The following is a 23,517-nucleotide window of genomic DNA, read 5'->3' on the forward strand; positions in this document are numbered from 1 at the left end:
AAATTTTGTGTGTCCTTATATTGCTTTACAGGGGCTTATTGGAAATAGAGGGCCTCCTGGACCTCCTGGTCTCAAAGGAACTCAGGTATGAAGTTCCTTTAAGCAATTTTTTAATTCAGATTTTCCTTTTTTATTTTTTGTGGGACTTTAGTTTTTGCTCAAAGAAAACTTTGCATTAGTATGGACAATTTTTGCCATCGAGGATTTCAAGTTACCATTTTATATTCACAGTTATGGAATGGAATTTGGAATCATTTTAATGTTCTGAATTCATTAAGTGATTTATGTAGTGGTGTCCATGGAATGTCCGAAGAATTTGAGCCTAGAATCTCACTTATATGTACCAGAATTTATATTTAACATTTGTGTCTATTTTATATTTCTAACCCATATATTATATTTTAATTGAATTATGGACTGAGCAAAATGTTTTTAAATAAATAAAATAGAATATATGATTTCTAAAGAGGTCTGTAAATGTTCAGATGTGCTAAATATGAACTATTTATTTAAAGGTAAAAAATCAGTATGTTTAGAAAACATGTCAATAAATAGAATAAACACATTTATTACTTTTTAATTCTCTTAGAGAAAAAGTATAAAAATTATTTGTTTTAAGTTTTTCTATTCTCTATCCACCCATACAGCATTTAATCCTTAGAAGAATGCACAAAATTTTATATTTTATGACATTATAACTGATTTGATCCCAAAAATATTGGATCTGTAAAGTAGACAAAAAGAAACTCTTAAAAAAAAAAAAAGAAACTCTAGACATTAAGCTTCATTTGGGTAAGATCTGATATACCTTTATCTCTAAGGCTTAAGACAGAACTGAGACTCAAAAACATATGAATTAAGTATCAGAATGTGCCAAGAGCAAACATGTTCTGTACCAATAATTTTTTAATATACCAATGTGTATTGATTTCCATCTATTAAGAACTTGAGTTTCTCTCTATGTCAGAGATATTGAGACCAAGAAGGTAAAGGCTGTCCATAATCCACAATCTCAGTGATTCCTAATCCTGATTTTTGTGATACCCTAATCACTTTCACTCTTAGCTGCCCTCAATTTTCTATATTTAACTTATATCATCTACCAATTGAAAAATAACCCAGTAGTACAATACATATCCCCCTTAATGTAGATATGAGGTTGTCACACAAAAAATTTAAACATTATGGGGTGATATAGTTCTAAAATACAAGAAAATCACAGTATTATTTTCATTACATCTCAGAAAGAGCTTCAGGATAAATGGAATAAGGTTTACATTTTTAAATACTTATATCAGGCCATGACATGTTCTGATCTTCTTTTTTAAGGGAGAAGAAGGACTAATTGGATCCTTTGGAGAACTGGGGCCAAGAGTAGGTATCATATAAATAATTTTCGAAGCATGCTTCTCTTAAAGCAACTGTTTTGTAAATGTTTTTTTTTTTTTTTTTTCTTTGCGGTACACGGGCCTCTCACTGCCGTGGCCTCTCCCGTTGAGAAGCGCAGGCTCCAGACGCACAGGCTCAGTGGCCATGGCCCACGGGCCCAGCCGCTCCGCGGCACGTGGGATCCCCCCAGACCGAGACACGAACTCGTGTCCCCTGCATCGGCAGGCAGACTCTCAACCACTGCGCCACCAGGGAAGCCCTGTAAATGTTTTTTAATGGCACCAAATTTTAAGTTATAGCAAAGAGCCAAGATTATAACAAACTATAACCATACAATCCCCCCAAATAAAATAGACCTATAACTAAAATTTTCCAGAGATATTTTAAATGATATTATGCCTGTTACATATTTACTTTTTCCTTCAGTTCCTTCAGTCTTACGGTCTTAGTAATTTGTACAATTTATTTATAAAGTTTCTCAAAATGTAATATGAAGCTAAATACATTAACCATTTTAGTAATATTTTGGAAATTTCTGTTTTCTGAGTTTGTCAGTAAAATTATGGAAAGCAAATAAGACGTATTTTCTGTCCAACTTTTTTTTTCTGATAATATTCTGTGGTAATACATGAATTTCATATTTTCAAGTTCTGAAAATGAATTTTTTAAGAATTTGGGGATGCATGACAAAAGTTTACAATATCATGAAGTAATTAAGTTGTGTGCAACACATTTTAAGAGGCATTATTAGACTCACATGAAATACATCTCACTCTTTACTTGAGAACATCATATTGTACAGGTTCTTACAGTATTTTTACATTTAAAGAGACAATAATTCCTTCTTTTGCACCTTTACCTAACTAGCACATATACTGCCACTCTCTTATTGAAAGAAAAAGAAGAGTTGTTTTTGTTATTTTTTTTTTTTCATTTTTTGTGAGGTGAGTTATATAATGGAAAGACCATTGTTATTTGTGCTCCAGTATAATTGGCCTTATTTAAAATTTACTTCCCTAGAAAACAGGAAAACTATGTTCACCTCTTGGCTACTCGGTCATAATATTTGTTATTAATTGTTGCTACTATTGGTTGAATATTAATTTAGGCCTAGTGTTGCTCTAAGTTTGTCACAGGAATCATCCCTAATCTGAAACCAACCCTGCAAGAAATTGACTGCATTTTTAGATTTAAAAAAATAAGGCTTTAATATTATATGCTTAAGCATAACATGCTCAAGATAACCATAATATGACAGAACTTAAACAGGACCAAAAGCGATAGCTCCAATACTGATGCTCTGAATCGCTTGATTTCAAAGAGATTATAAATATGCCAATGCCTGATACCAGTGAGATTCTTTCCAAAATGTAGATAATGATGTATAACTATTTCTTAATATACTGCAGTGCCTGAGTATTACATTATTAAAGATGAAAGAAATATTCCTGCTAAGGCTTTTTCCAGACAGTGTGAATAAAATGTATTATTAATTATTTTGTAAATATCAAAGTCCTGTAATGATTTAGACTCTTAACTACATTTCTTCTTTTATATCTGCAAATTGATTAGAGAGCAATTGATATTTAACAATAATAGGATAATTTTTTTATCCTTTGTTCTATTTTGTGCTTGGTAGGGAACCACTAGACAATTTCAAGCAAGGCAGAGACCAAAATTAGAACAACTTTTTTGGGTGGAAGTCCTAAATATAATTTTAAGTTGCTAAAGTTTTTGTAAGTAGTCAAAACAGAATGAGAGCCAGAGGGTTGTTTTGTTTTGCTTTATTTTATTTTAAGAAAGAAAAATATGCGAGTACTTGTTAATGAATAGGAGTAATAAAATCCAAATATATAATGCCTAGTAGATATTATAAATTAGTATTCTTTTTAGCAATCTCCCCACACACTTTTTCTACTCCTAGAACACATTGGTTGAGGTATAGTGATCTCCTTAATCAAATCTTGCGTAATCAGACATCAGTTGTTTGATATTAGAAACCACCTACTGTAGATTACTCCAGGATATTGACCTTCTCTCCTTCAGGGATTTTGTCCTCTACTCTCTTCAGCTACTTACTGCTATGGTGAAACCCTTGACCTTGTCATTACCAGTAAGAGCAACCTCTTCATTTTCAATTTTAAACTTCTCATTCCCCAGCCATCATCCCCTTTCTTTCTGGTGCATTCTTTCTTATAACCCAATCCAACAGTCCCAAGAGAAATTTCAATTCATTGATTCTAATGCCATTCCATTACTCCTTTCTCTCTCATCACGACATATCCCTACTCATCATGCTTAAAACATTGTAATTATCCCTTTGATAACATTCTGAATTCTATTTCTATAGCCATTTACTTTCACATTTTTAAATCATTATTTTATCCTTCTCCTCAACTCCATTTACTTCTATTAGCCCTTTACCTCACATCTTAGTTCCCTGAGAAGATTGAAGTAATCAGAAGAGAACTTTCACAAGTTTCTACCATCACTTCAATCCCACCTCCCTGTATCTATGCCATTTACTGTGCCTTCTCTCTTGTTAGTGGATGAACAGGCCATTTTTCTAGGTAAGGTCAAAACTTCCACTCATTCACTACATACTACATCGTCTTGCCTACTGAAGAACATTGATCCAGCAATTTTCCCCACTCTCTCCTACATCTTAATTTTGTTCTCTTTAATGGATCAATCCTATTGGCATATAAACATACTATTATTTCTTCTGGCTTAAAAACAAAAACAAAATTTGTATTGACTCTGGTTTTCCTTGCAGGTTTTACTTTTCTCTCCTTCCCTTTTCCAGAAAACTTCTCAAAAGTATTGGATTTACATAATTTTTCTCCTCACCTCATCTGCTGAAACCATTCTTGTCCCCACCACTCTGAAACAGTTGATCTTATGAAGCTCATTAATGACCTCCATGTTGCTGAATTCAGTGATCATTTCTCAGTCTTCATATTACTCAATATTTATATCCCTCAGATTCGACAAGATCACTCTCCTCCTGGAAAGACTTTCTTCACTTGTATTATCTTCCTCCTAGTTCTCTGGCAGCAGATTTGCATATTTTCCTCATTTCTTCAAATTCTAAATTTTAGAGTACCCCAGGGCTTGGTTTGCAGACTGCTCTTTGCTATCTACACTCACTGCCTAGATGTGCTGGTCCATTCTATGGCTTTAAATGCCATCAAAATGCTGGTGATTTCCAAAACTATATGTTCAGTTCAGAACCTTCTACCCCTAAGCTCTGCTCTTGCATTAACTACCACAAGATCTCTCCACTTAGATGTCTAACAAGATTATCAAACTGAAATGTCCAAAGCTAAGCTTTCAATTTACCCTTCAAACCTGTTCTCTCACAGTCTACCTCATATCATTTGGCCCTTTAGTCAGGTTAAAGCTGAATGAACTCATTCTTGAGTTCATTCTTGACTCTTCTCTTTCTTTCACATTCCACACATGACCCATCAGCAATTCCTGGAAGCTCTGCTTTCAAACTACATACAGAATCTTACCACTTCTCACAGCCACCTCTGTTCCCACCCTGATAATGCCACTGTCGTCTCTCACTTGGATTATTGCAGTAGACTCCTCTTTGGACTCCCTGCTTCTGCTCTTACATCAGAGTGATCCTGTTAAAACATAGATCCTGGTGCTTCTCTTCTCAAAGCCTGCTAAGAGTTAAAGCCACTGAGAGTTAAAACCAAAGCCCTTACTGTAACCTGCCAGGCCTTTCATGACCTGACTTCATATCCCCCATTCCCTTCTTATCCCTCACCTTCTTACTCATCTCCTCTCTTACTGTCTCCAGCTGCATTGACTCTTCATCGTTTCTCCAACACACAGGCACATTCTTGCCTCAGGGCCTTTACACATGCTCTTCGCCTCTGCTTGGAATGCTCTTCCTTCAAATATCCATGTAATGTGTGCCTTTTTAAAAGTCTTTACTCAATTGCCACCCTCTCAGTGAGGTCTTTTTTGGCAGTCTTACCAAAAGTTTTAACAAAACTACCACAACAGTTTATATCTCCCTTCCTGCTTAATTTGATGTTCTTCAAATTTACCACTACCTAACATACTAAGTATTTGACTTATTTTTTTAACTTATCTTATCCTAGAGCTGTGCAGGGCAAGTAGACAGTCAAACATGGTAGAATGAATGGCTAATGAGTTTGATGAAATGTATTTATCTAATAATTTTGAAGTGTTTCATCTCATAAGATAGTCTGAATTTCATAAATTAGGAAACTTTCAAAAATAAGAATGATTAAACATATCTTTTTTTTTTTTTCCTGTTCTCTTCTAGGGAAAACCAGGTCCAAAGGGGTATGCAGGTGAATCAGGACCAGAAGCCTCGAAGGTAAAGCAACTGACTTTATTACCAGTTACAAAGTATAATTTTCAAAAAGATAAAGTTATGACTTTCATAACAATATAAAATAAACACATGTCAAAGATTTTATTCAACTCATTAATTGAAGGAACCAGTCATATGTTAAAACTTGTTCAAATATTGAATAGCATTTGAAGTGCTATATGTCTTTATATCTATATCTGTATATATGTCTATAAATATCTATGACTATAACTATGTCTATGTTATTGGATATGCATTTTAGTAAAGGAATGTTCAGATGTGTAGTTAGATACAGGACAATAAACCATAACTGAGGGCTGTCTATTACACTGGACAGAAATCTACAAGTTACTATAACTTCACATAAAAAATGTGTGTGTGTGTGTGTGTGTGTGTGTGTATTTTCACTAAGTCTGGGTCCTTTAATCAATAATATACAGTAAGTCTAAGTAAGCACATACCCTGCATAATCATTGGGTGTTCTTCATACTTTTATGATATTGAAAAAATGTGTTACCTACTTTCTTGCTTTGTTTTCAAGTACTGTATGATTTTTTTGTAACACAAACAAATATAAAGTAAGGCAGTGGGGCTTCCCTGGTGGCACAGTGGTTGGGAGTCCGCCTGCCGTTGCAGGGGACACGGGTTCGTGCTCCGGTCCAGGAAGATCCCACATGCCGCGGAGTGGCTGGGCCCGTGAGCCATGGCCGCTGAGCCTGCTCTTCCGGAGCCTGTGCTCCGCAACGGGAGAGGCCATAGCAGTGAGAGGCCTGCGTACCGCAAAACAAAACAAAACAAAACAAAAAACAAAAAACAAAAAAAAAATAAAGTAAGGCAGTGGTTTTATATGTACAGCATTAAGGTCTGAAAGGAAATAACTTATAAGAATTGGTGATTTGTACAGATTTAAAATTCAATGAAAAATTGAATTGCATCACAGATGTATTGCTAAAGCTAGAGTTCATTATTTATTTTAAACTCTTCGTTTTTGTGATACAGAAACTAAGGAAAAAACCAAACAACACTTTTTGAGGTCAATTAATAAAGAAATATGAACTAAAATATTTTTTATTATGTCAGCATGTCTGTTGCTGAAATTATCTTGGGAGAGTATGTGTACCTGACTCTCAAGTTACATAGAAAAACTCCCAGAAAATAGAAGCATGATATTTATAAACAGAAGGCTTAATTCTCCTTTACCGTATTTAATCCCTGTACTGCCAAATAGCTCTAAGAAATCCACCTGTGAGCTACCATCCAGTCAAACTGGCAAGAGACCAATCTCAGTCATTATTGACATCCTGCCTTCTCCCTAGAATTACACCAGCATCTAGGTGGCATCTGTGTTACCTAGGAAGTGAAGGAAGTTCTTTAATGTTCAGTCCTCATACTTGTCTCTGAAATTTCTTCCTTGGTGTATTACATAGCTATTCACTAGGACCTGGCACTCCCTTAGGGGAACCTTGCACTCTTGGGGAGCACTTGGGGGTTGGTTAAGGGTCACTGCCTTTCACAGAACTCTAGGATCTCTATTCTCTCCCTAGGCCTGGGGAATTATTCCTCTCTGTCTCTTTTTGCCCTCAAAGACAACTCACCTCCTACATTCAGGCTCTTTGAAAATTAAAGCATGAATGTGGGTAATCTGCAAGCAACTTTTGCTTTCTGCCTGTTAACACAGACCTCCCTTAAGACTACGTATCACAAAGGGTCCATCTCCCTAGTTGGAATTTGAGAGGGGCGTTGGGTAAGGAGGAGAAAATAAAAGAAAATTAATTATATATATGTATATATACACATACATATTATGTATATATTTGTATATATATATGTAAAATCCTGCCACATTATTTTCTACAAAAGCTGTCTAATGAACTATCAGTCAAAAACTAGGATTTCCAACCTACTACTACAATGTTTTATTCTTTACTATTTATCTAAATGCATACAGAAATTGAAAAGAAAATTTTTATAGTCTTTGAAAGTTTATTTCAAACTGATGACCTATATGAATATTAGGTTTCAGTGCTTAAAATCAGCACCATCCAATAGAGTATGTAATACGAATCACAGATGTGAGCCACAGTAAAAAAAAAAAAAAAAAAAGTGAAAAGAAATAGGAGAGATTAATTTCATTTTTTATATATATATATATATATTTTTGTGTGTGTGTGTGTGTGTGTGTGTGTGTGTGTGTGGTACGCGGGCCTCTCACTGTTGTGGCCTCTCCTGTTGCGGAGCACAGGTTCCGGACACGCAGGCTTAGCGGCCATGGCTCACGAGTCCAGCCGCTCTGCGGCATATGGGATCTTCCCGGACTGGGGCATGAACCCGTGTCCCCTGCATCGGCAGGCGGACTCTCAACCACTGCGCCACCAGGGAAGCCCTTCAGTAATATATTTTATGTAACCCAAGATATAAGAATATTATCATTTCAACATGTAATCAATATTAAAATTATTAATGAGATTTTTTATACAAAGTTTTTGAAATATAGTGTGTATATTATTCTTACATCACATTTCAGTTCAGACCAGTTAATTTCAAATGCTGAGTAGCTACATATCATGAGTGGCTACAGTATTGTTCAGTGAGTTTAACTACCCCACACTGCAATATAATAATTTTTAAGCAGCAGTTGATGGTTTAATTTCCTATCTCTGGTATAAATAAAATGTACATTCCTGTCAGATTAACTATATGTGGTACCCTGAACTTAATCTTCTACTTTCATTAATCTGTGCTTTTGTTCAGCCTTTGCTCATACCATTCCTCACCACTAAAAATGGCTCTTTCTCATCACCAGTGTAAAAATCACCTATTCTTCAGGACCCAACTCAAATACAGTTTCATAATTTATTATTTGAAACCATTAATGTTTGGATTTTAAAAAGGTTATATATATATATATACACACACACACACATATACATACTGTATTTTATTTAACACTGCCAGCAGGCTATGGGACAGCACAACCATAATTAGACACATTGATATTTCTATGGTGAAACGTAAGGATGTTCAGATTAATCAGTCTATATCAAGACTATAAGTAGCCTCACTCAGATCAGGTAAAAGCATTATTATCAAATAAACACAAGTTAGGTTAAGTTTGCCACTAAATGTGTTGGGAAAACTTTGGGTTTTCAGCGCTTTAGGGACGGCAGAACTGCAGTTAAGATTATGAACATGCATTACTTCTCCAGTGAAGCCAGCTCTAGCTGCACGCGCACACAGGGTGCCTGTGCCTAGGAACTCCTTTACTATTTACCTGTAGCGTGTGTTCTGTTCTACTTGTTCTGCTCAGCATTGTGAGATACCTTATCTACTGAAGCAAAGAGAGTGTTCCTGCGCACAAGGGCTTTATTTTCATTCTTCTTAGTATCTTCTACAGTGGCAGCCTACCACTCTGCCATTTATAGAGTATACCTCAGTAGATATTTCATTTTTTAAATTTTATTTGTAAAAGTGTTTTAAAAGTGATTAAAAGTCATAAATAGAAGAATATAATTTAAGAAAACAAGTTAATAGTATTTGAATGAAAATACAGGAAAGACTACGTTCCATACAAATACTGTAACAAGAGTTTTGAATAACTGAAAGTTTCTGTGTGATTTTCTAGGTTATAAGTAGATAATTACATTAAAATGAAAACAGGAGCAATATTGAGAGTAATCTTGTTTGAAAAATAATCATTTTTGCAACTTTATATTCTTTATTAATAGGGAGAAGTAGGAGACCAAGGAAACATTGGGAAGATTGGTGAAACAGTAAGCTTATTTTATGCTCTTCAACTTTTAAATCATCTTGTGAGCATTTTTAGGAATCATGTTAGCATGATCTTTGCTTATAAAATTCAGAATACAAAATACTTATCCACTACAAATTTAAATTCATTGGTGATGTGACAAATAAAACCTACTCTACAAAAGAGAAATGAGGGAAAACACAGGTACTGATACTTTTATCCAATATAAATTACATTTGTGATCTCAGGAACATTCTTGTATTTAATATTTGGTCTTTACATTTAGTTCTGATCATCTCAAACTAAATTTGACCGTAATATTTTTCATGATTAAAACGCTACAAATTATCAAACCATAAAATATTATAATAGGTGGAAGATATTTTTCTTTGTATTTGAAAGATTGGAGTAAACCATGAGGTAAGTCATTGGGAAACATAATTTCTTTCCTCGAAAGTTTGGCTTGTTTAAATTTACATTATTGAGGAAGTAGGAGGCTTCATGTTGTATTTGAATCAGGTATGTTAGGGGTAATTTTCTTTTTTTCTATGGGACAAGTCAGCTACAATATTCTCTGACAAATGAACCTACATAACATATAAAGTGGTGAATTAAATTAATGAAAGGCAAGTGACTTTATCTACAGAGTGTGCTGGGTTGCCACAAAGAAAGTCATACTGTTTAATAACAATATTTGTTTAATAAGTTAAATGAGCAAATATAATTTTCTATAACCTATCTTACAACTTAAATAAAAATAAATTTTCTTAAAAATTGTTTTGTGAGCTTAAATAATTAAATATATTTTCTAGCCTGGTAGTAAAACAGCAATATATTTCTGATACTCTTAATTTTTGTCACTAATTATTAATAAAAATAGGGAGATAATCCATTTAGTCTTAAAAGATCATTGCCATACCATTTAATCCTGAGTCACTAGAAGATGAATATTTTTTTCCTTTTTTTTTAACCAAAAGGGAAATTTCAATGGAGTATTTATATCAATTCAGTTATTCAAGGTTTCTCATCAAGTATGAATGTAATCTGTATTTCTCTGTCATTCAAATTTTTTAAAATTTAAAGAAATGAAATTCTGCCATTTCTGAGTGGCAAATTGCTTAAAAATATATATAAACTAAAATTTATAGCCAAACTTAAAATAACAATGAAGAACATCTTTTCTTAAAATAACACATATCAAACTTCTAAGTTTTATTTGCTTAATAATGTTGGACCTGGTTCCACATAGTATAGGAACCCATCACCAGTGCTGTCCAAAGAGGAAATGGACTATTTTGGCAGGTAGCAGATTTCTGTTATTGGAGGGAAATTAACAATTATGGACCATTCGCTGTGTGCCAGGCATAATGCTATGTGATATTTTATGTTGTGGAATTTCGTTTAATTCTCAAACAATATTAAAAGACACATTTTGTTATTCCAGTTTTTGAAATGAGGAAACTGAAGCACAGTAAGTAACCTGTTCAGAGTTACATAGCTGATCAATAGCTGAAGTAAGATTTAAACCCATAGCTCCAAACTCAGAATCCAGATCTCAAAATCCAAAGCATTATACCATGCTGGGGATTTTTTTTCCAGCTGTATTGAGGTATAATTGACAAATAAAATTTAAGATATTTAAAATGTATGTGATGATTTGATACACACACACACACACACACACACACACACACACACACACACACATATATATATATATATATATATATATATATATAGTGAAAGGATCCCCCCACTTCCATCAAGTTAATTAGCATAGCTGGGGATATTTTAATATTAGCTGAAAGCCACTTGGCCTAGATTTTATAGAGAGGTTTTAGGCATCAGATAAGTTATGAAACAAAAGGACCTTTCCAACCTTTTCCAACTTTGAGGTTCCATCTTCCTCATTAAGGATGGGAGATAAAGACTTTTAAAAAACTCTAGTGGTTATAGTGAATTAATTAAGATATATAAAACGCCTGAAGAATATTTTTGACTCTTGATAATTCCCAACTTCTATTTTATCATGTTAATTTCAGAAACTTAGCAATATAGTTCATCTAATCCAGAGTTCTGTTAAAACTCTCAAGAGATATGGGAAAATATGATTGCACTTCATGATGTCAGTCTTGTAATTTGGGGATATCTAAGGTTACTTGTAATTGCATAGCTAGTTTTTATTTTTCCCAAACTTTTTGTATGGTCATTTAATTCCCTTTTAATAGCCTCCTCCAGTTTTGTTCCTTTCTAGATTCATACAAATTAGAACCCAATTTGTGATAGAGAGTGCCAAACACAGTGGTCCCATCTCATGTCTATATACCTCTTGCATTTACTTACTATAGGCAAAGAATTAATTTCTATAAATGTGCCCTAAATCTCTAATTTCAAAGAAATTATCCTCTACGTTCTAGCATTCTTTTATGAATAAACCTGGAATTATCCCACCTTAATTGCCAGTCCTCTCTGTCTTTAATTCTCTAGGCTGAAAGCATTTGAAGAGCTGTAAAAGGGAAGAGAATATACTCTTTCAGTATTGGTCAAGAGACCAGAATTAAAATCAGTATATAGGCCTTATAAGGGAACAGACATTATAAGGGATAGACATTATAAGGGAACAGCTTTTTTTGTAGGCAAGAATATTTTAATAGAATTCCTAACACTCAGACTCTTCCATAGAGTGATTCAACACCTCACCCTTAGATTTGGATGACTTTCTGCAATCATTTGTCCAGCAGATATTTATATTTATATTCAGGCACATTCATTGAACATTTGATCCCTGCCTTCATGAACTTTGTAGTCTATCAGAGGTTTGACAGACATTAAATAAATAATCACATAAAATATATAATTATAAACTGTAATACATTCTCTAGATGAAAATTTTAAGAGACTGTGACAAAGTTGCCAAATTTAGATCAGGAGATGAGAGAAGACTGTTTTGAAATGCCGTATGAGCTGTGACCGTAAAGAATGGTATGAGTGGGCTTCCCTGGTGGCGCAGTGGTTGAGAGTCCGCCTGCCGATGCAGGGGACACGGGTTCGTGCCCCGGTCCGGGAAGATCCCGCATGCCGTGGAGCGACTGGGTCCGTGAGCCATGGCCGCTGAGCTTGTGCGTCCGCAGCCTGTGTTCCGCAACGGGAGAGGCCACAACAGTGAGAGGCCCACGTACTGCAAAAAAAAAAAAAAAAAAATTAATGGTATGAGTTAGCTTGGGAAGAGTGGGGGGGAAAAAACTGCTCCTGGAATATGCAGTATAACATACTTCCCACCTGTGCCCCTTGCCTTGCTTTAGACAAGTCACTTAATTTCTCTAAATATTTGTTTTCTCAACAGTAAAAGTATGAAAATAATAACTACCTCATAGAGTTTCTTATGAGGATTAAACATGATAATGCACTTAAAGCACTTAGCCCAGAGCTGGTCACATAGTGAAAACTTGATAAATGTTAGCTGTAATGGCCGTGGTGGTGGTTATTCTTATATGTGATGGTTCTAAATGGGAAAGCATTTAACTGTTTTGAGGAACTGAAAGAAAGCCAGTGTGGATAGACCTTGGTGAACCAAGGGAAAAGCAGTATTAGGTGGTATTAGTGAAGGAGGCAGGAGCCAAATTATTCAGGACCATGTTTATTATTTTGGACTTGGTCCTAAAGTAGATGGAGAATCATTGAAGTATTCTAAGTAAGCCAATAACATGATTTAATTTGTGTTTTAAGATCACTCTGTAGCAGTGGATTGGGAACTTTGAACATGGTTGTGAGCAGCAGAAGTAGAAGAGGGTAACCAGTTAGGATGCTATTGCAGTAGACTAAACGAGGGAGAAAAATGACGGGCCAGATGATGGCAGTGGAGATAAGTGGATGTATTTGAGATCTGTTTAAGGTGACAGTTTGGACAAAGGCTGCAATAAAAGGGAATGATTCTAGTCAGTCCTCAGCATATAATAGACCTTTGATTACTATTTATGATTATCAGGAGAATTCTGGAAGCGTAAGGAATTGGTATTTATGATGTTTAAGGATAATTCCAATTCTAAGAATCTATGACTCTTTTCTAAGAATTGTAATGTTTTCTAGTCTTCCTCTCATCTGCCAATTTGGCTTCTTTTCTCTGGCTGTCTTTCTGCAGTTGGAACAAACAGAGCTAGAATAAATATTTTAGGGGCAGTGGATCCACAGCCTTCTTCATGAGTGGGATAACTTTATGTTTTCTTTATTTTTGATGATACTCAAAACTATGCAGGCTTTTTTCAATAGAAGGAAACTGGGGTGTCTTTGGAAAATGATCAGCAGTCACTCCCAGGATCCTTTTCTAGTCTGTTATTTTAAAGCTAAAATTTGGATTTTTTTTTCATTAAGTGACCTTGATTACATTAAATTCAGATGCCATTTTTCTGCCCACTTGAAGAGCTCCTCATGATTCTCCTATACTCTGACCAGACTCTCTTTATATCTCTTAAAATATAATCCAACTATTTGATTTCACCTCATTTACTCCTTAATTTATCCATTTAGCAGATTTCATAAGTGATCTGCCATGTCCTCTCTGTTATTCTGCCTGCCCCCTGGTGTGCTAGTGTATAGTAAATGACTGATGAACAGAAAGGAAGAGGAAGAGGAAAGGCCATGCATAATCCTCAAAATCAGGTAATCCAGTTCTCATTATAAAACCTTTAGAATCAGAGAACTTCTGTTGGCTGATTCTAAACTGGATTATAACCAATTCATTCAAGACTAAGTAGAGGTGGAGTCAGAGGGGGAAATTAAAAGAAGTCTATTTTTTGAAGACCTATTATCTCATTTAATCTTGAAGCAACCCTTGTAAGATAAATCTTACTGCCATTCTATAAGTGAGGAAACTGAGATTTATTGAAGTTATGTGATATGTTCAAATTCACAGCTAGTAAGCAAATGTGAATTCTCTAATTCCAGTTCTAAGGTTCTTTTCTCTGCATCGGGAAATCATCAGTTTGTCCTGTTTTTAAATGGAGCCTTGAAGTGCATCTTTGTGAATCAATGGTTAGAAAGATTTAAAAGATTTTGAGGGATCTGGAAGAAAATATTTTAGAAGTGCTCAACACAAAATCTCATTTGATACAGTGGTTAGTTGTGCTGCTTTCTCGTAGCATTACTGTGAAATTATTATCAAACTTGATACAAGCTGATTTTATTTAACAAGTTCCATTCTTTCTTTCATTAAGAAGAGAATGGTGGCTTTATGTGGACATACCTAAATCATAAAAAGTGACTCATATTTCCTTGAGGAAAAGTCCCAGGCTTGATGGCACCATTTAGCCAAACAGAAAGAACAAAGTAAAATTCTATCAACTGCCCCTCTGTAGGGCCTCTGTAGTACCTTTATCTTAAAAAATGTCATCTACTCCCTTCTGTTTTCAAGCTGCACGTACCTGTAGCACACTGCAAAGCTGTGTATATCTCCTACCTGGCAGGGTGTGATAATTTTTCTCAGAGAATGGAAAGCTATATGAAATGTATATCCACGATGCATTCCATCACAAGAAGGATGTATACCTGAATATGATAAAAAAATAGCTACAATTTATTGAAAATCTGTGATCTGCTGGATACTTTGCATATATTGTATCTTTTAATCCTTACAAAAGACACTGGGAAATATTCCTTTTTTATACAAAAGAAAACTTATGTTTCAGAGAAGTTAAACTTGTCTGAGGTCAGATAGTAAAGTAGCGGAGCTGGGATTGAAAAGGAGTTATGACTAACTTCTCCATATCCCCATGCTTCCTCTTAACAGTGAAGTGAAGATTTCTAATTGTCTTTTAATGAATACATATTGTCCTGTTATTACTGTATGAAGCTGAAAATTATGGGGCCCCAATTACCACATGGTGGTTTGACAGGTATCTCAAAAACATGTTTGTGTTAAATTGTTATGTTTTAGGATCATGTATTTGACATTTATCATCTTTGAAATGTTTTAATAGCATCATTTAGTCAATTAAGTGAATTAATTTCACTATACTATTAAGTCTGTGAAAGTGTAGAATGTTAAAAAAAAAGTATCAATCAGTGAAATCAAAAGGGGAGATACAGAAAGTGTGTGGACATATTAGTGGATATGAACAGAGAAGATATATAATGTTATAATTCCAGGTAAATTGAAGGGAAGTGAAGTAAACAATTCTAAAAACCCTACCATTCTCTAAAACCAGGTCCAAGGTGAACTATTACTTTAGAAATGAGATGCCAATAGTTTTTAAATCTCAAACACAAGAGATTTATCCAAGAAAATGGAGTCAGCAGATTTCTAGGAACAGTTGAGGTGCTTAAAAGGTGGAAGGATTTTTGAGTCTTTTGGACTATAAGATACACTATTTTCCTGACATTTATGACATCGTTTTGTAAAAAGCAAAATAAGTTACTAAGAAAATAGCAAATACTATATTAGATGTGGTCCTATAGAACTTTTTTCTACAGCTAGGAAAATTAAAGAGTATGGGAAAAATGATGACTACGGAAAAGCGTTCATATCAAAAAACCAAATGTGATAAGAGGTAGACCAAGAATAAATCACATGTAAGTGGTTATTAAGGAAAAAGCAACAAAACTTTTTTTTTTTTAAATTCACATGATTATAATATAAAAGCTAAAAGGCAAAATTTATATCTATGGGGAAATGAGTGATACACATGATCCTGTGCTACAAGCTAAAAACACAGAAGTTATTGAAAGCCAGGCATATAAAGGCTTATATACTTTATTTTTTATTATTATTTTTTAAATGTTTATTTATTTATTTATTTTCTTGTTAGTCATCCATTTTATACACATCAGTGTATACATGTCAATACCAGCCTCCCAATTCATCACACCACCACCACCACCCCCCGCCACTTTCCCCCCTTGGTGTCCATACGTTTGTTCTCTACATCTGTGTCTCAATTTCTGCCCTGCAAACCGGTTCATCTGTACCATTTTTCTAGGTTCTGCATATATGCGTTAATATACGATATTTGTTTTTCTCTTTCTGACTTACTTCACTCTGTATGACAGCCTCTAGATCCATCCACATCTCTACAAATGACCCAATTTCATTCCTTTTTATGGCTGAATAATATTCCCTTGTATATATGTACCATATCTTCTTTATCCATTCGTCTGTCGATGGGCATTTAGGTTGCTTCCATGACCTGGCTGTTGTAAATAGTGCTGCAATGAACGTTGGGGTGCATGTGTCTTTTTGAATTATGGTTTTCTCTGGGTATATGCCCGGTAGTGGGATTGCTGGGTCATACGGTAATTCTATTTTTAGTTCTTTAAGGAACATTCATACTGTTCTCCATAGTGGCTGTATCAATTTACATTCCCACCAACAGTGCAAGAGGGTTCCCTTTTCTCCGCACCCTCTCCAGCATTTGTTGTTTGTAGATTTTCTGATGATGCCCATTCTAACTGGTGTGAGGTGATACCTCATTGTAGTTTTCATTTGCATTTCTCTAATAATTTCATGTGCTTTTCACATGAAGTTTTCATGTGCTTCACGGCCATCTGTATGTCTTCTTTGGAGAAATGTCTATTTAGGTCTTCTGCCCATTTTTGGACTGGGTTGTTTGTTTTTTTCATATTGAGCTCCATGAGCTGTTTATATATTTTGGAGATTAATCCTTTGTCCAATCATTCATTTGCAAATATTTTCTCCCATTCTGAGGGCTGTCTTTTCATCTTGTTTATGGTTTCCTTTGTTGTGCAAAAGCTTTTAAGTTTCAGTAGGTCCCATTTTTTTATTTTTGTTTTTATTTCCATTACTCTAGGAGGTGGATCAAAAAATATCTTGCTGTGATATATGTCAAAGAGTGTTCTTCCTATGTTTTCCTCCAAGAGTTTTATAGTGTCCAGTCTTTCATTTAAGTCTCTAATCCATTTTGAGTTTATTTATGTGTATGGTGTTAGGGAGTGTTCTAATTTCATTCTTTTACATGGAGCTGTCCAGTTTTCTCAACACCACTTATTGAAGAGACTGTCTTTCCTCCATTGTACCTCCTTGCCTCCTTTGTCATAGATAAGCTGACCATAGGTGTGTAGGTTTATCTCTGGGCTTTCTATCCTGTTCCATTGATCTATATTTCTGTTTTCGTGCCAGTACCATATTGTCTCGATTACTGTAGTTTTGTAGTATAGTCTGAAGTCAGGGAGTCTCATTTCTCCAGCTCCATTTTTTTCCCTCAAGACTGCTTTGGCTATTCGGGATCTTTTGTGTCTCCATACAAATTTTAAGATTTTTTGTTCTAGTTCTGTAAAAACTGCCATTGGTAATTTGATAGGGATTGCATTGAATCTGTAGATTGCTTTGGGTAGTATGGTCATTTTCACAATATTGATTCTTCCAATCCAAGAACATGGTATATCTCTCCATCTGTTGGTATCATCTTGAATTTCTTTCATCAGTGTCTTATAGTTTTCTGCGTACAGGTTTTTTGTCTCCCTAGATAGGTTTATTCCTAGGTATTTTATTCTTTTTGTTGCAGTGGTAAATGGGAGTGTTTCCTTAATTTCTCTTTCAGATTTTTCATCATTAGTGTATGGGAATGCAAGAGATTTCTGTGCATTAATTTTGTATCCTGCAACTTTACCAAATTCATTGATTAGCTCTAGTAGTTTTCTGGTGGCATCTTTAGGATTCTCTCTCTATAGTATCATGTCATCTGCAAACAGTTACAGTTTTACTTCTTCTTTTCCAATTTGTATTTCTTTTTGTTCCTCTGATTGCCATGGCTAGGACTTCCAAAACTATGTTGAATAAAAGTGGCAAGAGTGGATATCCTTGTCTTGTTCCTGATCTTAGAGGAAATACTTTCAGTTTTTCACCATTGAGAATGATGTTTGCTATGAGTTTGTCATATATGACCTTTATTATGTTGAGGTAGGTTCCCTCTATGCCCACTTTCTGAAGAGTTTTTATCATAAATTGGTGTTGAATTTTGTCAAAAGCTTTTTCTGCATCTATTGAGATGATCATATGGATTTTATTCTTCAGTTTGTTAATATGGTATATCACATTGATTGATTTGCATATATTGAAGAATCCTTGCATGCCTGGGATAAACCCCCCTCGATCATGGTGTGTGATCCTTTTAGTGTGTTGTTGGATTCTGTTTGCTAGTATTTTGTTGAGGATTTTTGCATCTATATTCATCAGTGATATTGTTGTGTAATTTTCTTTTTTTGTAGTATCTTTGTCTGGTTTTGGTATCAGGGTGATGGTGGCCTCATAGAATGAGTTTGGGAGTGTTCCTTCCTCTGCAATTTTTTGGAAGAGTTTGAGAAGGATGGGTGTTATCTCTTCTCTAAATGTTTGATAGGATTTACCTGTGAAGCCATCTGGTCTTGGACTTTTGTTTGTTGGAAGATTCTTAATCACAGTTTCAATTTCATTACTTGTGATTGGTCTGTTCATATTTTCTGTTTCTTCCTGGTTCAGTCTTGGGAGGTTATACCTTTCTAAGAATTTGTTCATATCTTCCAGGTTGTCCATTTTATTGTCATAGAGTTGACTGTAGTAGTCTCTTAGTATGCTTTGCATTTCTGCGGTGTCTGTTGTAACTTCTCCTTTTTCATTTCTGATTTTATTGACTTGAGTCCTCTCCCTCTTTTTCTTGATGAGTCTCACTAATGGTTTATCAATTTTGTTTATCTCCTCAAAGAACCAGCTTTTAGTTTTAGTGATCTTTGCTATCGTTTTCTTTGTTTCGATTTCATTTATTTCTGCTCTGACCTTTATGATATCTTTCCTTCTGCTAACTTTGGGTTTAGTTTGTTCTTCTTTCTCTAGTTCCTTTAGGTGTAAGGTTAGATTGTTTATTTGAGATTTTTCTTGTTTTTTGAAGTAGGCTTGTATAGCTATAAACTTCCCTCTTAGAACTGCTTTTGCTGCATCCCATAGGTTTTGGATCATCGTGTTTTCATTGTCATTTGTGTCTAGGTATTTTTTGATTTCCTCTTTGATTTCTTTAGTGATCTCTTGGTTATTTAGTAACATATTGTTTAGCCTCCATGTGTTTGTCTTTTTTACATTTTTTCCCCTGTAATTGATTTCTAATCTCATAGGGTTGTGGTCAGAAGTGATGCTTGATATGATTTCAATTTTCTTAAATTTACTGAGGCTTCATTTGTGACCCAAGATGTGATCTATCCTGGAGAATGTTCTGTGCACACTTGAGAAGAAAGTGTAATCTGCTGTTTTTCGATGGAATGTCCTATAAATATCAATTAAATCTATCTGGTCTATTGTGTCATTTATTGTGTTTCCTTATTAATTTTCTGTTTGCATGATCTGTCCATTGCTGTAAGTGAGGTGTTAAAGTCCCCCACCATTATTGTATTACTGTCGATTTCCTCTTCTATAGCTGTTAGCAGTTGCCTTATGTATTGAGGTGCTCCTATGTTGGGTGTAAGCAGTTGCCTTATGTATTGAGGTGCTCCTATGTTGGGTTATGCACCCAACATAGTTATATATAATATAACTGTTATATATTCTTCTTGGATTGATCCCTTGATCATTATGTAGTGTCGTTCCTTGTCTCTTGTAACATTCTTTATTTTAAAGTCTATTTTATCTGTTATGAGAATTGCTACTCCAGGTTTCTTTTGATTGCTATTTGCATGGAATATCTTTTTCCATCCCCTCACTTCCAGTCTGTATGTGTCCCTGGGTCTGAAATGGGTCTCTTGTAGACAGCATATAGATGGGTCTTGTTTGTGTATCCATTCAGCAAGCCTGTGTCTTTTGGTTGGAGCATTTAATCCATTCACATTTAAGGTAATTATCAATACGTATGTTCCTGTTACCATTTTCTTAATTGTTTTGGGTTTGTTTTTGTAGGTCCTTTTCTTCTCTTGTGTTTCCCACTTAGACAAGTTCCTTTAGCATTTGTTGTAGAGCTGGTTTGGTGGTGCTGAATTCTCTTAACTTTTGCTTGTCTGTAAAGCTTTTGATTTCTCCATCAAATCTGAATGAGATCCTTGCTGGGTAGTGTAATCTTGGTTGTAGGTTCTTCCCTTTCATCACTTTAAGTATATCATGCCACTCCCCTCTGACTTGTAGTGTTTCTGCTGAGAAATCAGCTGTTAAACTTATGGGAGTTCCCTTGTATGTTATTTGTCATTTTTTCCATTGCTGCTTTCAGTAGTTTTTCTTTGTGTTTAATTTTTGCCAATTTGATTACTATGTGTCTCGGTGTGTTTCTCCTTGGGGTTTTCTTGTATGGGACTCTCTGTGCTTCCTGGACTTGAGTGACTATTTCCTTTCCCATGTTAGGGAAGTTTTCGACTATTATCTCTTCAAATATTTTCTCGGGTCCTTTGTCTCTCTCTTCTCCTTCTGGGACCCCTATAATGCGAATGTTGTTGTGTTTAATGTTGTCCCAGAGGTCTCTTAGGCTGTCTTCATTTCTCTTCATTCTTTATTCAGTTCTGCAGCAGTGAATTCCACCATTCTGTCTTCCAGGTCACTTATCCCTTCTTTTGCCTCAGTTATTCCGCTATTGATTCCTTCTAGTGTATTTTTCATTTCATTTATTGTATTGTTCATCTCTGTTTGTTCTTTAATTCTTCTAGACCTTGTTAAACATTTCTTGCATCTTCTCGATCTTTGCCTCCGTTCTTTTTCCGAGGTTCTGGATCATCTTCACTATCACTATTCTGAATTCTTTTTCTGGAAGAATGCCGATCTCCACTTCATTTAGTTGTTTTTCTGGGGTTTTATCTTGTTCCTTCATCTGTTACATAGCCCTCTGCCTTTTCATCTTCTCTATCTTTCTGTGAATGTGGTTTTTGTACCACAGGCTGCAGGATTGTAATTCTTTTTGCTTTTGCTGTCTGCCCTCTCTATACTTTATTTTATATTAAGTATATTTTTCTTTATCCTTATTAAATATAAATCAAGTTACTATTAAAAAGTAAAATATTGTAGGAAAAGGAATGAGATCCAACATATATGGAGTTATATGGGGAACAAGGTATTTATCATACATGTCATGTTAAAGAGTAATAAACAAAAGTACTCTTCTTAGTCTAATAAAGTCTCTCAGATTGCCCAAATTAGAATAAACTACTTCAAAGGAACCAAATAAAAGAGAAATTTAAATGGAACTTTGTGCCTCCAAAGTCACAATAACATCACTCATTTTAAGATGTAAACATTTGGTGTGTATACTGCCTAGGGCACTAAGCCTGTTAGCCTTCTGACTATGAAAGTATAAACTTGATCACTTTACCTATTTTAGAATTGATTAAAAAAATAAGCATTTTTTAGTTCCCTTTGGTTTTAAAGGATTTGCTCCTAAGGATTATTTTTAAAAATCCTTAAAATATAATTCTGTATTTGAACCTGGGACTGAAGATTTAGAATCCTAACAGGTTTAAAAATTATTATCCTATGATTTGAAGTAAATTAGTTGTCTACACATATGTGTATCTCACATGTTCTTCATCATGTACTGTGTTCTGGAAGGATATTGTGATTTCTTACAGCCAACAAAAATGAAAGACACTAGTAAACTTCTTTTGTTTATTCTATCATTAGAAGGTACTTATTGAAAACTTACTGTGTGCTAGATATACAGCTAAATAAGGCTTGATCCTTAAGTGATTTAACTTCTTGAAACTGAGTAAAGATTTCTACACATAATTTTGCCCAAACACTAATCATGTTATATAAGATACTCTAAGACAAGGAAGTAAAAATTGTTTTGACAGTCATCATGAAGATATATATGTTGATAGAGAAACTATGCCTTTGTTTGGCTAAAAATGTGTTACTATTTTTTTAGGTAGGGATACTACAAAGCAGTAATCCTTTAGAGCTAGATTTCTATATAGAAGAGCTCTAGAGGTGGTACTTTGGTTGGAAGGGGGACTTCCCTTGAATCACTGTTTGCCTAGAAACTACACTATTTTCTTTTATTAGTGCACTATCCTATTTTTATTTAGATATTAACACATCAATTAAAATAGCAAAAATATCTAGTGGTGTTTTTATGCTTAGAATTTATATGATAGATAATACCTCATTTGTTTATATCAAAGAATAGGAGGGACTGATGGAAATAATGGTAGGGACTAGAGTTAAGGTTGCCTTGGGCCTCCCATTGGTGCTACCGCTTGAGAAGGTGAATGCAGAATTAAAATCTGAGAGTAAGGCTACTAAAAAATCTTGTGGCTCTGACTTAAAAAAAAAAAAAAAAAGTAAGATCTACGTAACCAATGTAACTACATTTTGAAATTTAAGGTTTACATTCATCCTAAACAAGAATCAGGAAATTTTTCTCTAAAGAGCCAAATATTATATATATTTAGGCTTTGGGGCCATACAGTCTCTGTCACAACGTTTCAACTCTGCTATTGGAGTGCAAAAGCAGTCATAGACAGTAAGTAAATGAATGAGTCTGGCTGTGTTCCCAATAAAACTTTATTTATAAAAACAGACAGTGGACAGGATTTGGCCGACAGGCTTTAGTTTGCCCTTTCCTTTTCTAGAAGGTCATACTTTACTTGGAATACACCAGTTTTATTAAATCAATCTGCCATATGCAGTTCTGCTTTATTATTAGTCATTTATTATTAACAGAAAAAAAAATCACTAAACACAAATGTGATTTTTTTCAAAACAGAAAACAGATTCAAACTAGCAGACAGATTGTGTTGCAATCAGGCATTGATTTTGTATATTAAGTGTGAACATAGTGAATTAATTTGCATTTATATAGACCACATGTATATGCAGAGTAACCTACTAGAATTTATTGTTCGTTTTCCTTAACAGATACTTAAGAATCTCACCAGGAAATATTTTCCAAGAACAATGAAATCTGCTCTTTATGTGCACATGTTCACTAGAACCATTTTTCTGAACATTGTACGTGTTTTTTGAAGTTCTGTTTTAAGGGTCAAAGGAGTTCCACATACTAAGTTTTAGTGAGTTTTTCTGTCATTACTTTGGACAAAGTTCTAAGGGAATGTCATTAGACCTGTATTC

At 34.6% G+C, this 23,517-nt stretch overlaps 1 protein-coding gene across 1 annotated transcript in view; it reads left to right on the forward strand.

Annotated features, from left to right (window-relative positions):
• The window catches only part of COL24A1 (collagen type XXIV alpha 1 chain), a 392,516-nt gene that overhangs the window by 174,669 nt on the left and 194,330 nt on the right, over positions 1 to 23,517 (forward strand). Inside the window, exons 21-24 of the mRNA XM_004262981.3 lie at positions 32 to 85; positions 1,330 to 1,374; positions 5,699 to 5,752; positions 9,475 to 9,519. Of these exons, the coding sequence (XP_004263029.1) occupies positions 32 to 85; positions 1,330 to 1,374; positions 5,699 to 5,752; positions 9,475 to 9,519 (198 nt within the window). The remainder of the gene's footprint in view (positions 1 to 31; positions 86 to 1,329; positions 1,375 to 5,698; positions 5,753 to 9,474; positions 9,520 to 23,517) is intronic.

Source organism: Orcinus orca, chromosome 1, assembly GCF_937001465.1.
Source record: "Orcinus orca chromosome 1, mOrcOrc1.1, whole genome shotgun sequence".
NCBI classification, from domain to species: domain Eukaryota; kingdom Metazoa; phylum Chordata; class Mammalia; order Artiodactyla; family Delphinidae; genus Orcinus; species Orcinus orca.